Source organism: Pundamilia nyererei, unplaced genomic scaffold, assembly GCF_000239375.1.
Source record: "Pundamilia nyererei isolate P.nyererei 1_Seehausen unplaced genomic scaffold, PunNye1.0 scaffold00098, whole genome shotgun sequence".
NCBI classification, from domain to species: Eukaryota; Metazoa; Chordata; class Actinopteri; order Cichliformes; family Cichlidae; genus Pundamilia; species Pundamilia nyererei.
The window spans coordinates 1,329,324-1,346,212 of NW_005187499.1; the positions used below are offsets into that span (position 1 = coordinate 1,329,324).

General features: G+C 40.5%; 1 protein-coding gene across 2 annotated transcripts in view; it reads right to left on the reverse strand.

Moving 5' to 3' along the window:
• slc6a9 (solute carrier family 6 member 9) overlaps nucleotides 1-16,889 on the reverse strand; it is a 73,505-nt gene that overhangs the window by 3,835 nt on the left and 52,781 nt on the right. For both annotated transcript variants that reach the window (XM_005740247.2, XM_005740248.2), the window contains 8 exons: nucleotides 12,392-12,548; nucleotides 6,713-6,844; nucleotides 6,284-6,557; nucleotides 4,566-4,698; nucleotides 4,321-4,455; nucleotides 4,095-4,198; nucleotides 2,654-2,891; nucleotides 121-255 (listed from right to left, as the gene is read on the reverse strand). In XM_005740247.2, the coding sequence (XP_005740304.1) occupies nucleotides 121-255; nucleotides 2,654-2,891; nucleotides 4,095-4,198; nucleotides 4,321-4,455; nucleotides 4,566-4,698; nucleotides 6,284-6,557; nucleotides 6,713-6,844; nucleotides 12,392-12,548 (1,308 nt within the window). The remainder of the gene's footprint in view (nucleotides 1-120; nucleotides 256-2,653; nucleotides 2,892-4,094; nucleotides 4,199-4,320; nucleotides 4,456-4,565; nucleotides 4,699-6,283; nucleotides 6,558-6,712; nucleotides 6,845-12,391; nucleotides 12,549-16,889) is intronic.

Sequence of the window (16,889 nt, forward strand, 5' to 3'; positions counted from 1 at the left end):
ACACACACACACACACACACACACACACACACACACACACACACACACAGAATGAGTAAAAAACATCAGTCCAGTGAGAGAGTGATTGTGTTTAAGGATGTGCTCTCCATATGTTTGTACCTGTGTCGTTAGCGGCACTCCCAGTAGAAAACCAGCTATGGCCACTGACAGCGTGACTACGGTCTTGTTCTTGATGATCCAGTCTGTACCAATTTCATCGACGATGGCCGTCACTAAGGTCTCCAGCAGACAGAACTACATGAACAGGGAAAAGAATTTGACAGGAGATGAATTCTTGCTCAAACTTCTGCTTACATGACGACAGACCAAAAGGAATCTTGACCAAAGGGATAATCCATTGTTGAGTAATTGTGAGAATAAAAATTCCTCAATTTCATTGTCCTGTCTATTTAAATGTATTTTTTAATGAAATACAATTGGTTTATTACAGCATTCCTTAAGACCAGCCACATATATATCCACTGTACTGTGAATTTAATCTGTAAATATTCAATATATGGAAGTAAAAAACCACCTCTGAAGCATAATGTCTATATTTTACCAAAAATACGCAGAAAGTCAAATAAATAAAACACCTCTTATTCATACTGGCTAAAAGGTTAGAATAGTACTACAACCCTGATTCTGAAAAAGTCAAGTACACACAAGCAATTTCTACAGCCAAATGTTTTCCTGTTCTACACTCAGTGGCCACATTATTAGGCAGTAAGTATCAGGTTTGACCCCCTTTTCCCTTCACAACCAACAAAATTTTTCATGGCACAGATTCAACAAGGAAATACTCAGTGGAGGTGAAGTGGACTCAATTTCATGCTGACTATAGCCACATTGATGGACTGTGGCTATAAAGGGATGGACATTGTTAGCAATGATACTACTGTAGGCTGTTGCATTTAAACAATGCTCAGTGTGCGTAGAAGATATCCCCCATACCATTACTGCACCACCAGCAGCCTGAAACACTGGCAGGATGCTGGTGCCTTCATCTTGTTTATACCAAATTGTGACACTACCGACTGAATGAGACTCAGACTATTTTTCCAGTTCTGTGCTGGCCAATCTGCTGGAGCTCATCTGCTTCAATGTGTTGGCCATTTAGAGACGCTCTTCTGCATACCATGATTGTTATGAGTAGTTATTTTAGTTACTGTTGCCTGTCCATCAGCTTGAATCTGCCCAATCTCCTCTGACATCAAACAAGGGATTTTTGCCCAGAAAGCTGCTGCTTACTGGATATTTTCTTTTTTATGGACCATCCTTTACAGAGATGCTTGTGCTGGAAAATCCTAGCAGATCTCCAGTTTCTGAAATCCTCAAACCAGCCTATCTGGCTAACAGCTATGCCACATTTAAAGTCATTTAAATGGCCTTTCTTTTCTATTCGAATGCTTGGTTTGAATGTCAGCAAGATGTCTCGACCATGTGCTCGTGCCTAAATGCTGCCGTGTGATTAGCAGATTAAACAATTGCGTTAATGAGCAGTTGGTGCACCTAACAAAGTGGCTGTTGAGTGTATTGCTTAATATAAGATTTCAGCAGCTTAACAGTTCAGAGCTGCACTGTAATATGTGCTGTGCATGTTATCTTGATGAAATAAACAAGCCCATCCCTGCCACAGATGTCCCCTGGATAGCAGCATATGTTGCTCCAAACTTGAATATATCCTTTAGCATTAATAGCACTGATGCCACGGTCACTGATTAACTTTACATTGAGAAATGTTAAGGAGGGTGAACGCCCATCTTTACTTCTGAATCACTCCATTTCAGCTTCTTTCCACTCGATAGTTTTGTTTTGCTGGCATCAAATACATCATTCCAGATACAAATTTCCCAGTTTCACCTAAATATATAATGAAGTAAGATGCAAATGGTTAGCAGCAGAAGACCACAGAGCATGCCACTCCTTTATTTTAAATATTTAGCAGTTTAGTAAGTCCAAACTTGGAATCAGGGTTATGAGAGGTTACGTCTATTAAATTCAAACACTATTATTTAGTGGGACATAATGTTCACCATCTCATTTTAACAGGAATATAATTTTGTAGCTACGGGTCCACAATCACTTCAAAAATATAGCATCTAAGTTATACCTACAAACAGCACCTATAGTCTCCCTGAGTCAGCAATGAAAAACGTGGCACACAGGCAGACTAACTGTTGACTGTAAATGACTTGTAAGCTTTTTAGCATTACACATCAGCAGATCCAGATCAGATCTAATCCTGATTTCCCCACGCAAACAATTCCAGTCAGTTCTCATTCCAGTGAGTTTATTTGGTCTATTTAGAGTATCAGCATGGAGGTTCACTCAGCATGCAACAAATATGGACTAAAGACAGCATTTGCACGTTGTTTTGTTGTTTGAAGGTAAACTGGAATTTGGTAGACCGCTCCAGCTGAAAACATGAAAAACAATCTATACTAATGACTGCACATATACAGTCACCTATCTATACGTCTGTCTCCATACACATTTAGTGTAATGTTTAATTAATTATATCCACAAGGTCAATGCATATTAATTATTTATACTGATTACTAAGCTTAATTAAGAAATTAATTATATGATTTCACACAGTTCATAATGAAATCTTTGAGCGGTGCGTGACGCTGCAGTTTCTTGCTCTCACCTGAGTTCCCAGTCCCAGAAGGATGAGCATGAAGAAGAAAAGCAGCGACCACAGCGGCGAGATTGGAAGCAGAGTGAGGGCTTCTGGGTAGGCCACAAAGGCCAGCCCCGGACCGTGGTCAGCCACCTCTGACACGGGGACGTTGAGGTGGTGTGCCATGAAGCCCAGGATGGAGAAAATGACAAAGCCAGCATAAACGCTGGTGGCACAGTTGGTTATACTGATGATGATGCTGTCTCTGTATGTTGAAAGGAACAAAGAACAAAGCCAATTATATGAATACATACCGAACACATTTTAAATGGTTAAAGAAAAACAAATGGGATCAGCTGATCTCGATCTGTCTGCTGAAATATCAGTGTTTAATAAAACCGTGAATTAATATAGAAGATGGCTTCATTAGTCTTAATAGGCCCGATGTATGAGTCAGGATAGTGTTCCTAAGCTCATTTACTCTGTTTACACTAATACACTAGTGCTGGTTTTCTGCTCTTTTTTTGACATCCTACTGTTGCCCGGGAAACACCTTTTCATCTTCTCTTCCTCCGACACAGACTCGGACTTTGACCGTGTTCAGATCTAAACAAGGGAATACTGTGTTTCCACACTGCTTTCCTTTCTCACATTTCCTGTTAAGGTTACCGCAGAGGATGTCTTTGATCACTTTGATGCCAGTCCGTTTCCCCACGCATACGGATTCTGTTCGATCCCACTCTATCTGCACTTCTGCATGCGCACCAACTGGTGGTGTTACAGGAGTGCAAAAAGCATCTCCACCAGGGATGGAGCTGCAGAACACAAGCTGATTAAGTTGCCGTGCAGCTGTGTGCACTGATAGCACAACTTCAAGCTTCTGGCAGAGGAACACATTATATCTTTAGCTTCTCTCCTTAGCCCCCTCCACCGACACCCTCACTCCATCAGCATGTGTGGACAAGCTCAGGAGAGTAAATGACATCGTTTTCCCTCCTTATCTCCTTCTCTGTCCTTTTTCCTCCATCTTCACCTTCTCTTTGGCTTCTTGCACGCTCCCCTGGTGTTCAAGCACATGGCAACCAGCCTCCTAACACAAGTCCAAAAGAGCATTTATCTCTGTGCCCACTTACCTCACCTTCTCTTTTTGCGAATGACTATTTTACCCCACTGCTCATAGTTGCTCCTTAGCTCTTGCTCTGACTCATTAGGTCATCTGATGCATAAACTCAAATAAAGTCAGGCTTTTTTCCCAGAGCGAGTTATACTCAGCACAGCACTCACCACAATGACAAAACCAAACCTATATCGTGGTAATGTTTTTATAGGTGTGTAATCCCATTAGACAAAGCAAAGTCTTTTCCTCAGAATTTCTTGCTTAGTAACTCATCATCGCCTGGCCCTGAATGTGTATTCTTTTTTATTTAAAGCATAGCTTATAATGAGTTTACTCATCATCTTTACCAACCTGAAACAGTTGTTGTGGAACTTGTTATATGAAGCCATGGTAATGAGACCACCCCAGGCACAACCCAAGGAGTAGAAGATCTGTGAGGCGGCATCTCCCCACACCTACACAAACAAACCCACAAACTGTCAGAGGCAGTACAAAGATGGGGGGGAAAAAACCCAGTTCAGAAACATTTCTACATCCAGCACATCTCATTTATCTACATGCTAATGGAAGTGCATACCTTTGCATCAAGGACTTTCTGCCACTGTGGAGTCAGGTAGTACTTGATGCCGTTGATGGCTCCATCCAGGGTGATGCCACGGATGAAGAGGATAGTCAGAACAACATAAGGGAATGTGGCTGTGAAGTACACCACCTGAACACACAGATGATCACACAAGCTGATAAAATCATCCTATACACAAGCGCCTTAAAATGCCATCAAGCCAGGGTGTGTGTGTGCATGTGCGTGTGCTCTAGGCTCACCTTTCCAGAGGATTTAACGCCCCTGATGAGACAGAGGAAGACAACAGCCCAGGATACAGCCAGGCATCCCAGGATAGGGAGACGGACCTCTCCAAAGTTCCCAATATCATCAGAGATGTTCAACACATAGTGTCTGATAGACAGACACACAGACAGAGAAGGTTTCAGGTGCTTTAAATACTTTACATTTACACGTCTGACTAAAGTTGTGCAAGAGAAGAAAACTCTGAAAGAGGAAAAAAAGCCCAGCTTTGCACTCTATCAACAGTCTTCAGCACATAGATAATAGAAAACTTTAAGCAGAGCCACAAAAACCTTGTATCTTGTGATCAAACAGATTCATCAATCTGAAATGGTATTATATGTGGTATTGTAATTAGTAATGAACAGGTAGTCTGTACCGACAAGCTGAGCAGTCCCACATTACATAATCATATGTACCCTCTGTCATTAAAATGCCAAGAAAAGCATCAGGGAGTGCAGTTACAGGGCTGCTCCTTCTGCAGCACATTTGAATAAGAGGCAGCAGATAATGACAACACTCTGACTTCCACTTTGATGGCCTATATTAATGCTACTAATTATGGATGTTAAGTGATGCGAATGCCACAGGAACTGCTACACTGGCACAAAAATGATGATAAAATTCTAAAGAAGTTGACAGTGAAATGCTACTGAAAGTACCAATGCTTTTGGAGATTTCTGCAAGCACTAGAGATCCTGTACAATAACAATATGTGGAATGGCAGCGGCAGGTGCAGGACAGGTCTACCTCAACTTTAGTAATTAAAATCGTGATATTTCTCTTACACTTTTGCTCCCTGTGCAACAAACTGTGAGGGCAAAAACTGAAGCCAACGCGGAAGTGCCAAAATCTGTAGTTCCTGGAGTGTCAGGTCAGTCACCATAGGATTAAAAGCACATTTCCAGCCTTTCCCCATCATAACTGTATGCTGTTTGAGTTTATTTTTTTAATTCATCTTTTTGGGTACCGATGGCTACTGTGACTGATAGTTGTTCTTACACAAGCAGCATCTGCCAGTATAATATATATTATATATAGTACGGTACGGCCTCTAACATAGTAAGAGTCAAAATGCTAAAGTTGAGACAAAATGCAATTTCCAGAAGCCAGCTACTAACCTCGTGGTTTATGCACACTCTACAATGCAAACCACCAGATTTCTAGCATTGTCACATCCCTGATAATTGATGCATATACACCACTCTCACTTTTACATAACATAGCAAAGCCTGCACAACAGTAGATGTACCTGGATATCTGCTTAAAGATCTCCTACTTTATGCAGATTTTTGTGACTGTGCTGCACAACAGAGTGCGCAGGGGTATGGTAAACACCCTGCATGTCAGCTGAGATGATGCAGACCCAACACTGTACAGAAACTTCTGCTAGTCCAGTCAGATCTAGTCCAAATATTTGAATACTTTCTGCAAACATGAGGCCTCTTTGAGTCAAACTTATCTGATAGGTCCGAGTCAATTTCGACCTCTGTTAAGAATGATAGGCCTACACAACCAGGTTCTAAGAGGTTACTGGTATAACTCGGCAAAACAAAGTGCATTACAAAACTCAATCATTGCATGAGCAAGCATTCCTGATTTATTTTATATATAGTACTACTTCGCAGAGAAAAACTTTTGGTTTAACTGTATTTTTAGTGTCAGCCTAAGTGCATCATATACTTCCTGTTCTTACTTCCAGTACTCCTCGCTTGGGCTGGTCCTCTTGGTCCGGTTCACTACCTCAGACACCCCAGCTACCAAGCTACTGGTAGCATTTGCCAGGCTAGCGTTCAACTGGTAACTGCTAACGACACCGCTGCAGTCTGGCGTGTTCCACGGGTTGTTGCAGTAAGTCCATGGAAGCAGGTTTGTCATGGACAAGAAAAAGTAGTAGAAGGCAATGCAAATGACCACATTGTAGTATATCCCAATGTAGGTGGACACCACCATCATGCCGTAGCCCACGCCTAAAGGTAGGACAGGATGGAGAGAAAAAGATAACCAGGTAGAGAACATTAGAAACTAAAATGTGAAGTGGATGTAACTACTGCTGCCTAATTAAATTTTCATATGAACAATAAAATCAATATTCACACAAAGACATACACACGCATATACTTACCTTTAAACATGGGGCTGATCTTCCAAACCCCCAAACAGCCCAAGCTGGCAAACTGACCAAAGGAGAGCTCGAGGAAGAAGAGTGGAATGCCACAGAACACAAGCATGATGAAGTATGGCAGCATGAAGGCACCTGGAGGAGAAAATTAACCAGGAAGTCAATTTCTCTGGTCCAGAAAGACTGGAAGGATACACGAACACATTGATTTAAAGGGACATGTCATATTCGTTTTCAGCTTTATATTTACATTCATGGATTTTGCTAGAGTAGCTTAGTATGAATCCCAGTTTAAATGTGAATCATCTACTGCTGGGCATTGGTGGCCTTATTTCGTCCAATGTCTGGAACAAGCTGTTTTAACTCTGTCAAAGCCAACTGTCTTCTGATTACAGCAGCTGGATGGGCCTTGTGTGCTTACAGTTAGAGCTATTAAGATATATGAGAGAAAATGAAGACAAGCATAGCTCGTCCCCTCTGATATAAATGGTGCCCTATTCAGTGTTTTGTTGCTAGCAAACTCTTAAACAGCTAGATGCATGGTCTGTACAAATTACTGTGTTGTTGTGAGAACACTTTTTGTGTTAGTCGTGACAAAAATATCCAAACCTACGAGGCAAACAAAAGTCAGCTGCCTCCTATTCTGTTACCTGACAAAGATAATAACTACCATGGAGCCAGATGAGCATAATTACTGCAGAGATGCCAAGTCCACAGACACCAGCAGACAAAAGAAATCAGGCACATTATATAAGCTGGCAGACGTAGTCTATAAGTATTCTACATAGGTAGGCTCTCCAGCTACAAGCCAGAGAGGCACAATGGACCATATGTTGTCATTAAAAACAGGCTGTGCTATTATACGGTTTAAAATACTTACGTGTAAGCAATGACGTGCAATTTAAAACTTAACCAAATCAAGTCTTACATGAATTGGACCCATGCCATACAGACTTATAACTGAACCTGAAATTATTATTATTATTTTTTTAAAAAGCAAATGAATTTCATCTGTTATATAACCTCCCTAGAGTGAGCAGAGAGGTCACTAAATGTCTGTTCAGCAGTGCAGCAACTCTCTGGTGGTTCAGACTGGACCAAAAACCAGACGGTCAACTAGAGGGACAATCTGTGCGTGTGTGCACGTGCTAGTATGCTTTCATAAGATACTCCACATGTGAACTATGTTGGTGCAACCAGCTGATACGGTCCAAACCTTTTCACTGCTGATAAAGTGAACGGTCACTGCAGCTGTGTGTTGAGCTAATGCATGGCCTCCATATACAAAGTCCTTGCGCAGGAACTCAAGGCTCCTGCATGCATGACACAAATCCAAATATTTGCACTGTAGGCTTATTATCTGCAGCTGGGGTCATGCCAAGGAAATCAAGCACTGAGTGAGGAGAACTGGACCAACACTGCTGCTTTTCACTTTGGTACAATTCTTGCGCATGTTTTCAAAGGAAGATGCAAGGTATTTAAAACACAATTTAGGCTGTTTAATGTTTAATCCACAGCTTTTAGGATGCATCAGAGTAGGGAGCAAAATACTGACAAAAGAGCTTATTTTGCTGTCACGATGTTCTTACGCACTGAATACGGTAGCTTTATTATGAAAGCAGCATAACAGCAGCAGCACCTGGATCTGTTCTATGTGCTCAGACATATTTTGACAGCAATCACAGCCCAACAAACAATAACTGCAAACCTTTATGCCTAAAAAGATGTTTTGCATTGATGTTGAGCACGTAATGTGTGAGCTATTGTGGAAAAAAGACAGCTGCGCCGAGTATAGGTCTATGAAATATGTTTGAAACATCCGGCCTGCACAATGATCTGACTTTATATCTCAAACAAATACACACAATAAAAGATCTTGCTAATAATGTTAGCACAAATAAGTAATCATATCTGCTAAATTTCCTTTTTTTTTTAGATTCTAACCCCAGTTTAACTGTTAAAGACCTATTATTCTTTTCCTTTTTACTGGCACGTATTCAGTGCCGTGGAAAAGTATTTCCCCCCTTCCAGATTTCTCCTTTTTTGTGCATATATGATATATAAAATAAAATGCAGCTTTTAAATTTTGATTTCATTTATTAAGAGGGAAAAAACTATCCAAACTACCTGGCCCTATGTGAAAAAGTAATTACCTTCTCCCCCTTGTTAATCATGAATTAACTGTGAATAATCACATTTGTTTGGAAAGTTAAGTTCAATTTCACGAGCCAAACCAAAGCCTGATAACTGCCAAACCTGCTGAATCAAAAAAATCACTTAAACAGAACCTGTCTGACAAAATGAAGCAAGGTAAAGGATATCAAAAAGCAACACATCATCCGAAAGCTAAGAAATATAGTCATTGACATCTTTCAGTCTGGAAAGGGTTACAAAGACATTTCTAAAGATGTGGTTCTTCAGGGAGCCACAGTGAGAGCCAATATCCACAAATGGAGAAAACTTTGTGGTGGACCTTCCCAGTAGTGGCAGCCCTACCAAAATTACAGTGAAAGTACACAGATGACTCCTCCAGGAGGTCACAAAAGAACCCAGACCAACATCTATAAAACTACAGGCCTCACTTGCCTCAGGTAAGGCCAGTGTTCATGATTCAAAAATAAAAAAGTCTCAGCAAAAATGGCATCCATGGGAGATGTCCCAAGAGAAAACTACCCACAGATTAGCTAAAAAAAACAAAACAATTTTTTTTTTTTTTACTGTTCCCCAAGACTTGTGAGAAAATATTCTGTGGACTGACGAGACAAAAGTTGAAAACTAACCCACCATTTCATATAAAGAACATCATACCAACAGTCATATTTGTTTTCAGCTTTATATTTATATTCATGGATTTTGCTAGAGTAGCTTAGTATGAATCCCGATTTAAATGTGAATCATCTACTGCTGGGCCTATTTCGTCCAATGTCTGGAACAAGCTGCTTTAACTCTGTCAAAGCCAACTGTCTTCTGATTGGATGCCCCTCATAAACAGAAGGTTTGTACAGCAGCTGGATGGGCCTTGTGTGCTTACAGTTAGAGCTGTATGCTGACAATAATAGACAATATTATTATATCCCCTCTATATGAAATCACTCGGAGCCAAAAGTAGAAAAAACAAAACACAAAACTGAAACTGAGTGTTTAGTGAGTCTACTCAAAAGTCTGAGCTGACCTGATTATTGTGCCACTCAGTGGTAGTGTGATGGTCTGAAGCTACTTTGCTGCTTCAGGACTTTGATAACTTGCCATAACTGATGGAACAATGCATTTTGCTCTCTACTGAAAATCCTGAAGAGGAATATCCGGCCATCAGTTTGTTCCCTGGAGCGCCTGCACACTTGGGTTATGCAGCAGGACAGTAAACCAAACCACCTCTGAATAATAATACATTTAATAATACATTTTATTTGAAAGCGCCTTTCAAAACACTCAAGGTCGCTGTACACAGTAGAATAAAAGCAACATAAAAGCAAGAAGTTTACAGAATCATAAAAGCATAAGACATAAACAAATAAAATAGGAGAGTGGAAAGGTTATGTGGGATAAGCTATTTTGTACAAGTGGGTTTTGAGTTGGCTAAACAACCCAAAATGACATGGAGTGGCCAAGTGAAAGTGCGGACTTAAATCCAATACAGATTCTTTGTCATGACCTTAAACAGGTCAATCATGCTCAAAAACCCTGGGACAAAATTTCTCCATGGCGATGTGAAAGACTCATTCCCAGTCATCACCAACGCACAAACACTAGTTCTTAGGTTTGGGGGTAATTACATTTTCACACAGTACCAGACAGGTTTGGAAAGTTTTTTTCCCCTTAATAAATAAAATCATCAATCCAAAAAAGGATTTTGTATTTACCCGGATTTACTCTGTCTAATATTTAAAAGCGTTTGATCATCTGAAACATGTAAGAGTGGCTAATTTGCAAAACAAATTGGAACTCAAACACTTTTTCTTGGAACTGTATATCCGATTACAGCGTTGGATTGTCATTTTAAACAACACTTAAACAACGCTTCGAACAACGATGTAAAAATAGTTTCCGTGAGTCAGAACAGAAGGCTTTGCAGCCAATTAGAAGAAAATAGGTTTAACCTCCTGAGACCCGAACTCTTTCATGGCATGTATTTTTAATTTCTGTTTGCTATTTGGGCTGATTGGGACCTGTTGAATATAAAAAAAAAAAAAGAATTACGTAATTTTTCTGATTTTTGTTTCTGAGAAAAATGAGATCCACATATAAGGACATTCGCTTTAAATTTCGATAGGACAGTGGCAGTATAACGGCCTCATAAGTGGATAGCAGGCCCTTGTAGAGCAAAATTTAGTATGTTGGTCTAGACAACCCAAAGTGTGATGTCCACATACAGTATGTGGACGCCAGGTCCTAGGAAGTTAAAGGAAGGGGGGTCTTAAAGGGAGAGGAGCCATCTTGTTTCAAACAGAGGATTTTTCAGCAGCTGATAAATTCTTAGTATCTTACTACACTAGGGTTACAACCCAAAATACAAGTTTGAAAACACCCAGTAGTTGCCATGATAGGAAACATATCTATTGAATCCACCAAGAATAAAACACTGTCTAACATCATCTGATTAAATAACAGTGGTGTTGCCTCTGAGCGACTGAATTATTTCTAAGTTGACACACACCTGATCATATATACAGTGTAGAGAATATAATGGCAAAGTACAATCTCAATACAACAAAAAAACCAGAAAAAGAACCCTGAGAAAACCCGAACTTTCTCAGTTCTCGACCTATAGACTGTGTCCATCTGCATGCCTATATTATGCACAGGAACCCCCTTTTAACAGAAAGAAATCTCATTCTACTTTTGAATATCCTCTGAACCACAAGTAACTCAGCAGTCGGAGAGCAAACTCCTTCGTTAGGATAACATGGTACTATGGAGGTCTTTAAATATGATATCATTATTCCAGTACTTGTATGTGAGGAGGAGGATTTTAACTTCGAGCCTGTAATAACAGGGAGCCAATGAGGAGCCAATATAGGAGAAATACACTCCCTCTAAAGATATTAACAGCTCATCATAAGTTTATAAAAGTCGATAAACAGAACAATAGTACATAACTGATATGGAAATATTACACCTGCTAGGAAGGTATGAGAGGGAAGCAAGTCTAAAGGTTCACAAGTCTATTTTCTTTTGTTTTAGTTAGAATTCATTCTTAAATTATATATGATATATACATAGTAAGCTTCTTTTCAGCTTCACAGTTTCATTCTAGTATTCCAGTGCAGTAATTTGTCATCATTTAAATGTACAAAAATAAATAAATAAATAAATGAATGCAGCCCCTCAGTTTAGCCTGGGAAAGAAAATATTTTCTCTAGATTTCAAACCCACTTTTTGTGTGGAAGTCTGCTGAAGAGCAGCAAATGTAGTAATGTCATTACTCTCTTTCTGATGGCTCCATACAGGCGAGAGACTGAATATTAATATGAGGCTGGAGAAACAAACTGAGCAGGATATCCATACTACACTGATTGCCACTCGTTTACATATCTGGACCTCATTAATAGAACAATTATAATAAATGCGGCTTCTGATGTTTCATAAAAATCAGTGTCTGTATCATCTTATGAACATGGGTACACTGTAGTTTAGTTTGTCAATGCAAAGATAATGGGCTCAGGTCGTCATTGTGATGCTTACCTCCTCCATTTCTGTAGCAGAGGTATGGAAACCTCCAGACATTGCCCAGGCCCACAGCATAGCCCACACTGGTGAGGACAAACTCAATCTGGTTTCCCCAGTTCCCTCTCCGGGAGTTTTCATCCTTCTTCACTGGCTCTCCTGGAACTGCTCCGTTCTACAACAAAGACACACAGAGATAGAGGTGACTTCAGGTGACACAGAAGCGAGTGTGTTCCTGAGATAGTGCTGCTGCAGCAGGTCCGGCAAGTGCACCAGGCAAATGAAAAATCAAAAGGGGAAAAAACCCCATCTCATTTAGAAGCATGAATGGGAAATGGATGCTATGACAGAGAGAAGAATCCTGAGAGCCTCTTTTTTCTACTTTTTTAAAACTTATTTGGCCATTGGATTCAAATGGATTGAAAGGATTGTTAGCAATCATCTTGGAGTGCATGAGTTTAATTATTCACTGCTTGCACTCCCGCTCATGGAATATATTCTGTAAGCTACTATCTCGTCTACTGCAAAGTTTAACATAAACATAAGGTGGGTGCGCTGGAGCAAACAGGATGAGAAGTGAAATCAGCGCCTTAAGAACAGCCGATAAGCTTTCGGTCATGTCGTCCTGATTTGCAGCTTCTCCTCTTCCTCCACTCCCTCCCTGCATCCCTCCATCTGCTGGCATCAGATGGTCGTTCTCCCCTGACCTCCTCTATAACCTCAGCTGTGTCTGGCTGTGTGTCTGTCTGTGGGTGCACAGCAAGGTACTTGTGCTCTTTCAGTGTAATAAATGCTGCTAATTTAGGATGTACTTTATTTTAGTGAAATTTGAGCACTGCCAGAGATGCATTCCTTCACCTGCCTCGCTACGATCGACGAAGTCTTGGGGTTTTACATAGATTTGCCTTCATTCTGGTAATTCAGTTAGACCAGTGGTTCTTAACCTGGGTTCGATCGAACCCTAGGGGTTCGGTGAGTCGGTCTCAGGGGTTCGGCAGAGCCTCCGCCATGACATGCATGGCTCATTTTGTGCATCAGTAAAAAACATATCTATGTCTTGAATTTGAAAAAAATCCTATTTTATTTTTCACTAAAGAGGGGTTCAGTGAATACGCATAAGAAACTGGTGGGGTTCGGTAACTCCAACAAGGTTAAGAACCACTGAGTTAGACAAAGGCTTGGTCAGTACAACAACACAAAACTATTAAAAAAGTTTGCTAAGTTTTCAAGAGGTAAAATTTCTGTATTTATGTATGGTTCTGCTGGAGGTTTCCTTCTGTTAAAAGGGAGATTTTCCTTCCCGCTGCTGCCAAGGGCTTGCTCACAGTGAGTCGTCTGATCTTTGCTCTGTATTATTGTAGAGGGATTTGGTACTGTATATATATATGAATACAATTTTTTGAGAGATTTGTATGAGATTCATAATGTGAAATAAGTGGAAACTTTCTTTTTGATATTGACCTGACAAAGCATCATTTTCATACATTTAAGTTTTTTACCTTTGTGTTAAAAGCAAGATGGTTGGATGGACTATTACATTAGGATTTACTTTGCCAGTTTTTTATGAATTTTCCTTGTTTTAAGATGCTTTTATACAGCAGTCTGGTTCTGGCCAATATAAATATATGTCTTATAAGCTCTTGCAGTCTGCTGTATGAATGACACCATTCATTCATCTGGGCTCCCTGTGTTATCTATGTGCGGCAGAGGCTGCTCTCTGAGACTCGTTGCATGAATACCCTGGTATTTTCAATGCGATTGGCTTTGAATCTGACGAAAATGAGGAATACTGGTCATAAAAAACACACCCCCTCAGTGCAGCAGCAAACTGGTAATTCTTCTGCAATGCCATAAAAGTTTAAAAATATATATTTTTATTTCTTAGATTTGCATGTTTGGTTTTAACATTACAAAAATATTTCAGGACACGATGTTCTGGAGAGAAAACTGTGGACAGACAAAGAACCACGAGCCTCACACTTCATGCTTCCAGAATATGGCGAGACATCTTGTTCATAAACAGAAAATTAAAAATAGAATTTTTTTAAAGTCAGAAACAAAACAGCAACAACCGCACAAAACAAACAAACAGCTGTGCTATTTTCCCCAAAGCCCTGTAGTTTGTCTTTGAGTCTAGCTGTGCTTGCATGTTAGAAGAGCAAAACAAAGATCTTTTTTTTCCCCTAGCATCCTTGACCTTTCGTCGTGCTAGGCTAAAGGCTGCAGGTGGGACACACAGGAAGATCAGCAAACACAAGTGTCGTGGACAAGGAGCTGTTCGCAGTGAAAACCACGGCCACAGCGGCGTGCAAGTGGAAACCATCAGCGGTGGGCCTGCCAGCGCAGCGTGTCGCACATTATGACATCTCCGTCTGCAGTTGACTTTGGAAGGAAAAGAAACATGCGAGACAGCTGCATGTTCTTGCTGTGCCTCTTGTACGTCTTTCCCTATTAGAAACCAGGTGTGGGCCTTTAGAAGATACACACAGGCACATGCACACGAACACAGGTTGACACACGCTGTGTGTCCGAGACCAGACAAACATGAGCAAGAGACAAAACACTAGGAATAGTACTGACCCCTAAATCTTAGGTGTCAGCTCTTCAAAAGTTCAACCTGATGTTTTAAGACAGACGCACGCACGCACACGCACGCGCGCACACACACACACACACACGCACACACGCACACACACACGCACACACACGCACCTCTCTCACAGTGAATTTGAAGTTGAAAACAAGCAGTGGACATGAATCTATTGAAAAACAGACACTGTGTCAGTGCAAAGTTCATACATTTAAAATGCAAAAATCATTATGTACTGTGAAAAACCTGATTATTCTTGTAGCAATAAAATACATTGGAATGAATTGGTATCCAATTAGGTCAGACCTTTTCTGGGAAACACACTTATTTGGTCACAGTCAGATGAGAAACCTGATACTGCTCTAACGTATGCCATATGCAAACGGACAGCCAGCAGTAGCTTAGCTTGGCTAACTTGCTGTAAACAGGAGAGACTGGGCGCATAAAAACAACATGCTTGGGATTAAATTTCAGAGTATTTGCAGCTATCTGAAACATGCAACCAGACCTGACTGGTTGCTTAGTAACACAACAGTATCATCAAGACAAGATTAAAGGTCACACCTAAAATCACTCTGAAGAAAAAGCAGGCAACTATTTAATCACAGGGAATAGTCCTCATCGATCAGACAGCAGGATAATTATGAGGCACCATCTTTCTTTTGCATCATGAGAAACTATTTTTCATGCAGCAGTCTCCATCCATCCAAGTCCACCAATTCATATAAAAGTTGTGGGAGCATTTATAGTTTTAACTGGGCAACTTGAACTTTTATATAGTGTACCTTTATCATTTTGAATATAAAACCCTCCCAAAAGTAACATTAAATGTCAGATGTCACCATCTTAAACTCTCAAAAGCTAAATTAACCATTTGAGAGCACTTAACATGTAGATGTTTAGAGGTTGGGCTTTAATAGCATACATTTTCCAGACTCGTTTTTAGATGCAGTAAAGCCTCCTTCATCTGCTTTGTTGGGTCCTGTGGCTTGCTGGATTTGTCCAGAAATGGATGCCCAGCAGCAGCAATTGTTGGATTAACACTATGTGGAAAACACAACATTTGTTTGAAGATGTGGACGAGCAGACTGAGATACGTCACTTTAAAAGTGCTTTATCAGAAAACGTATAAGGCAAATGTATAGTGTTTGGAGATCATTGTTGGGCTTACTGAAGCTGACTTTAGGCTCATCTGTAGTAAAAAACAAAAGGTTTAACTACTTTATATACACACACATCTGTTTGCACTGCGCAAAAGCAACACTTTGTGTTTTTCATGACCCCCCTTGCTTCCTTGACTGACCCCAATATCTGTATCTTTCCATCCAGGTGTTGTAGCCTTCGGTCACTCAGTCAGATGCACAGATTCCGCTCTCTATTTCCCTCCACCCTTCCATGTCCCCATCATGCGCTTCCCTAGAACCATCTGGGCTTTATGTAAGACCTACGCGTGCCCTCTCCCCGTGGCTCTCCTTCTGTTTCGCTTTAAAATTCTCTCTCTTTCCAGGGTCTCTTTCGAGTGACGGTGACTTCACTGAGACTCATGACTGTATCATCTCAGTCGCTGCTTCGGTACTCCAAACTGCTCATAAAGACTTAAAATGAGAACCACTAAATTTTGTTCAGCTTAAATCAGTTCTTAAATCGTGTCACATTATGCTTCATATAATGAGTGCATTTCCTGACCAGGGTCACAAAGAGCGTGCTGTACCAGAAACCTCCTTGTGACTTTACTTTGGTTGAAAGCAGATTACTGTCGTCGCCCGCGCTGTATGTTGAAGACGCCGACTTGTCTGCAAACATTTGCCATTTACCCTCCGAGCCCTTGCTAAACTTCAAAAAGCGTGATGCAAACCAGAAATTGCCTTCAAAGAAAAGATAGTTGGCAACTTTTACTTTGAAAGTAAATAATTTCCATTTCTGTTT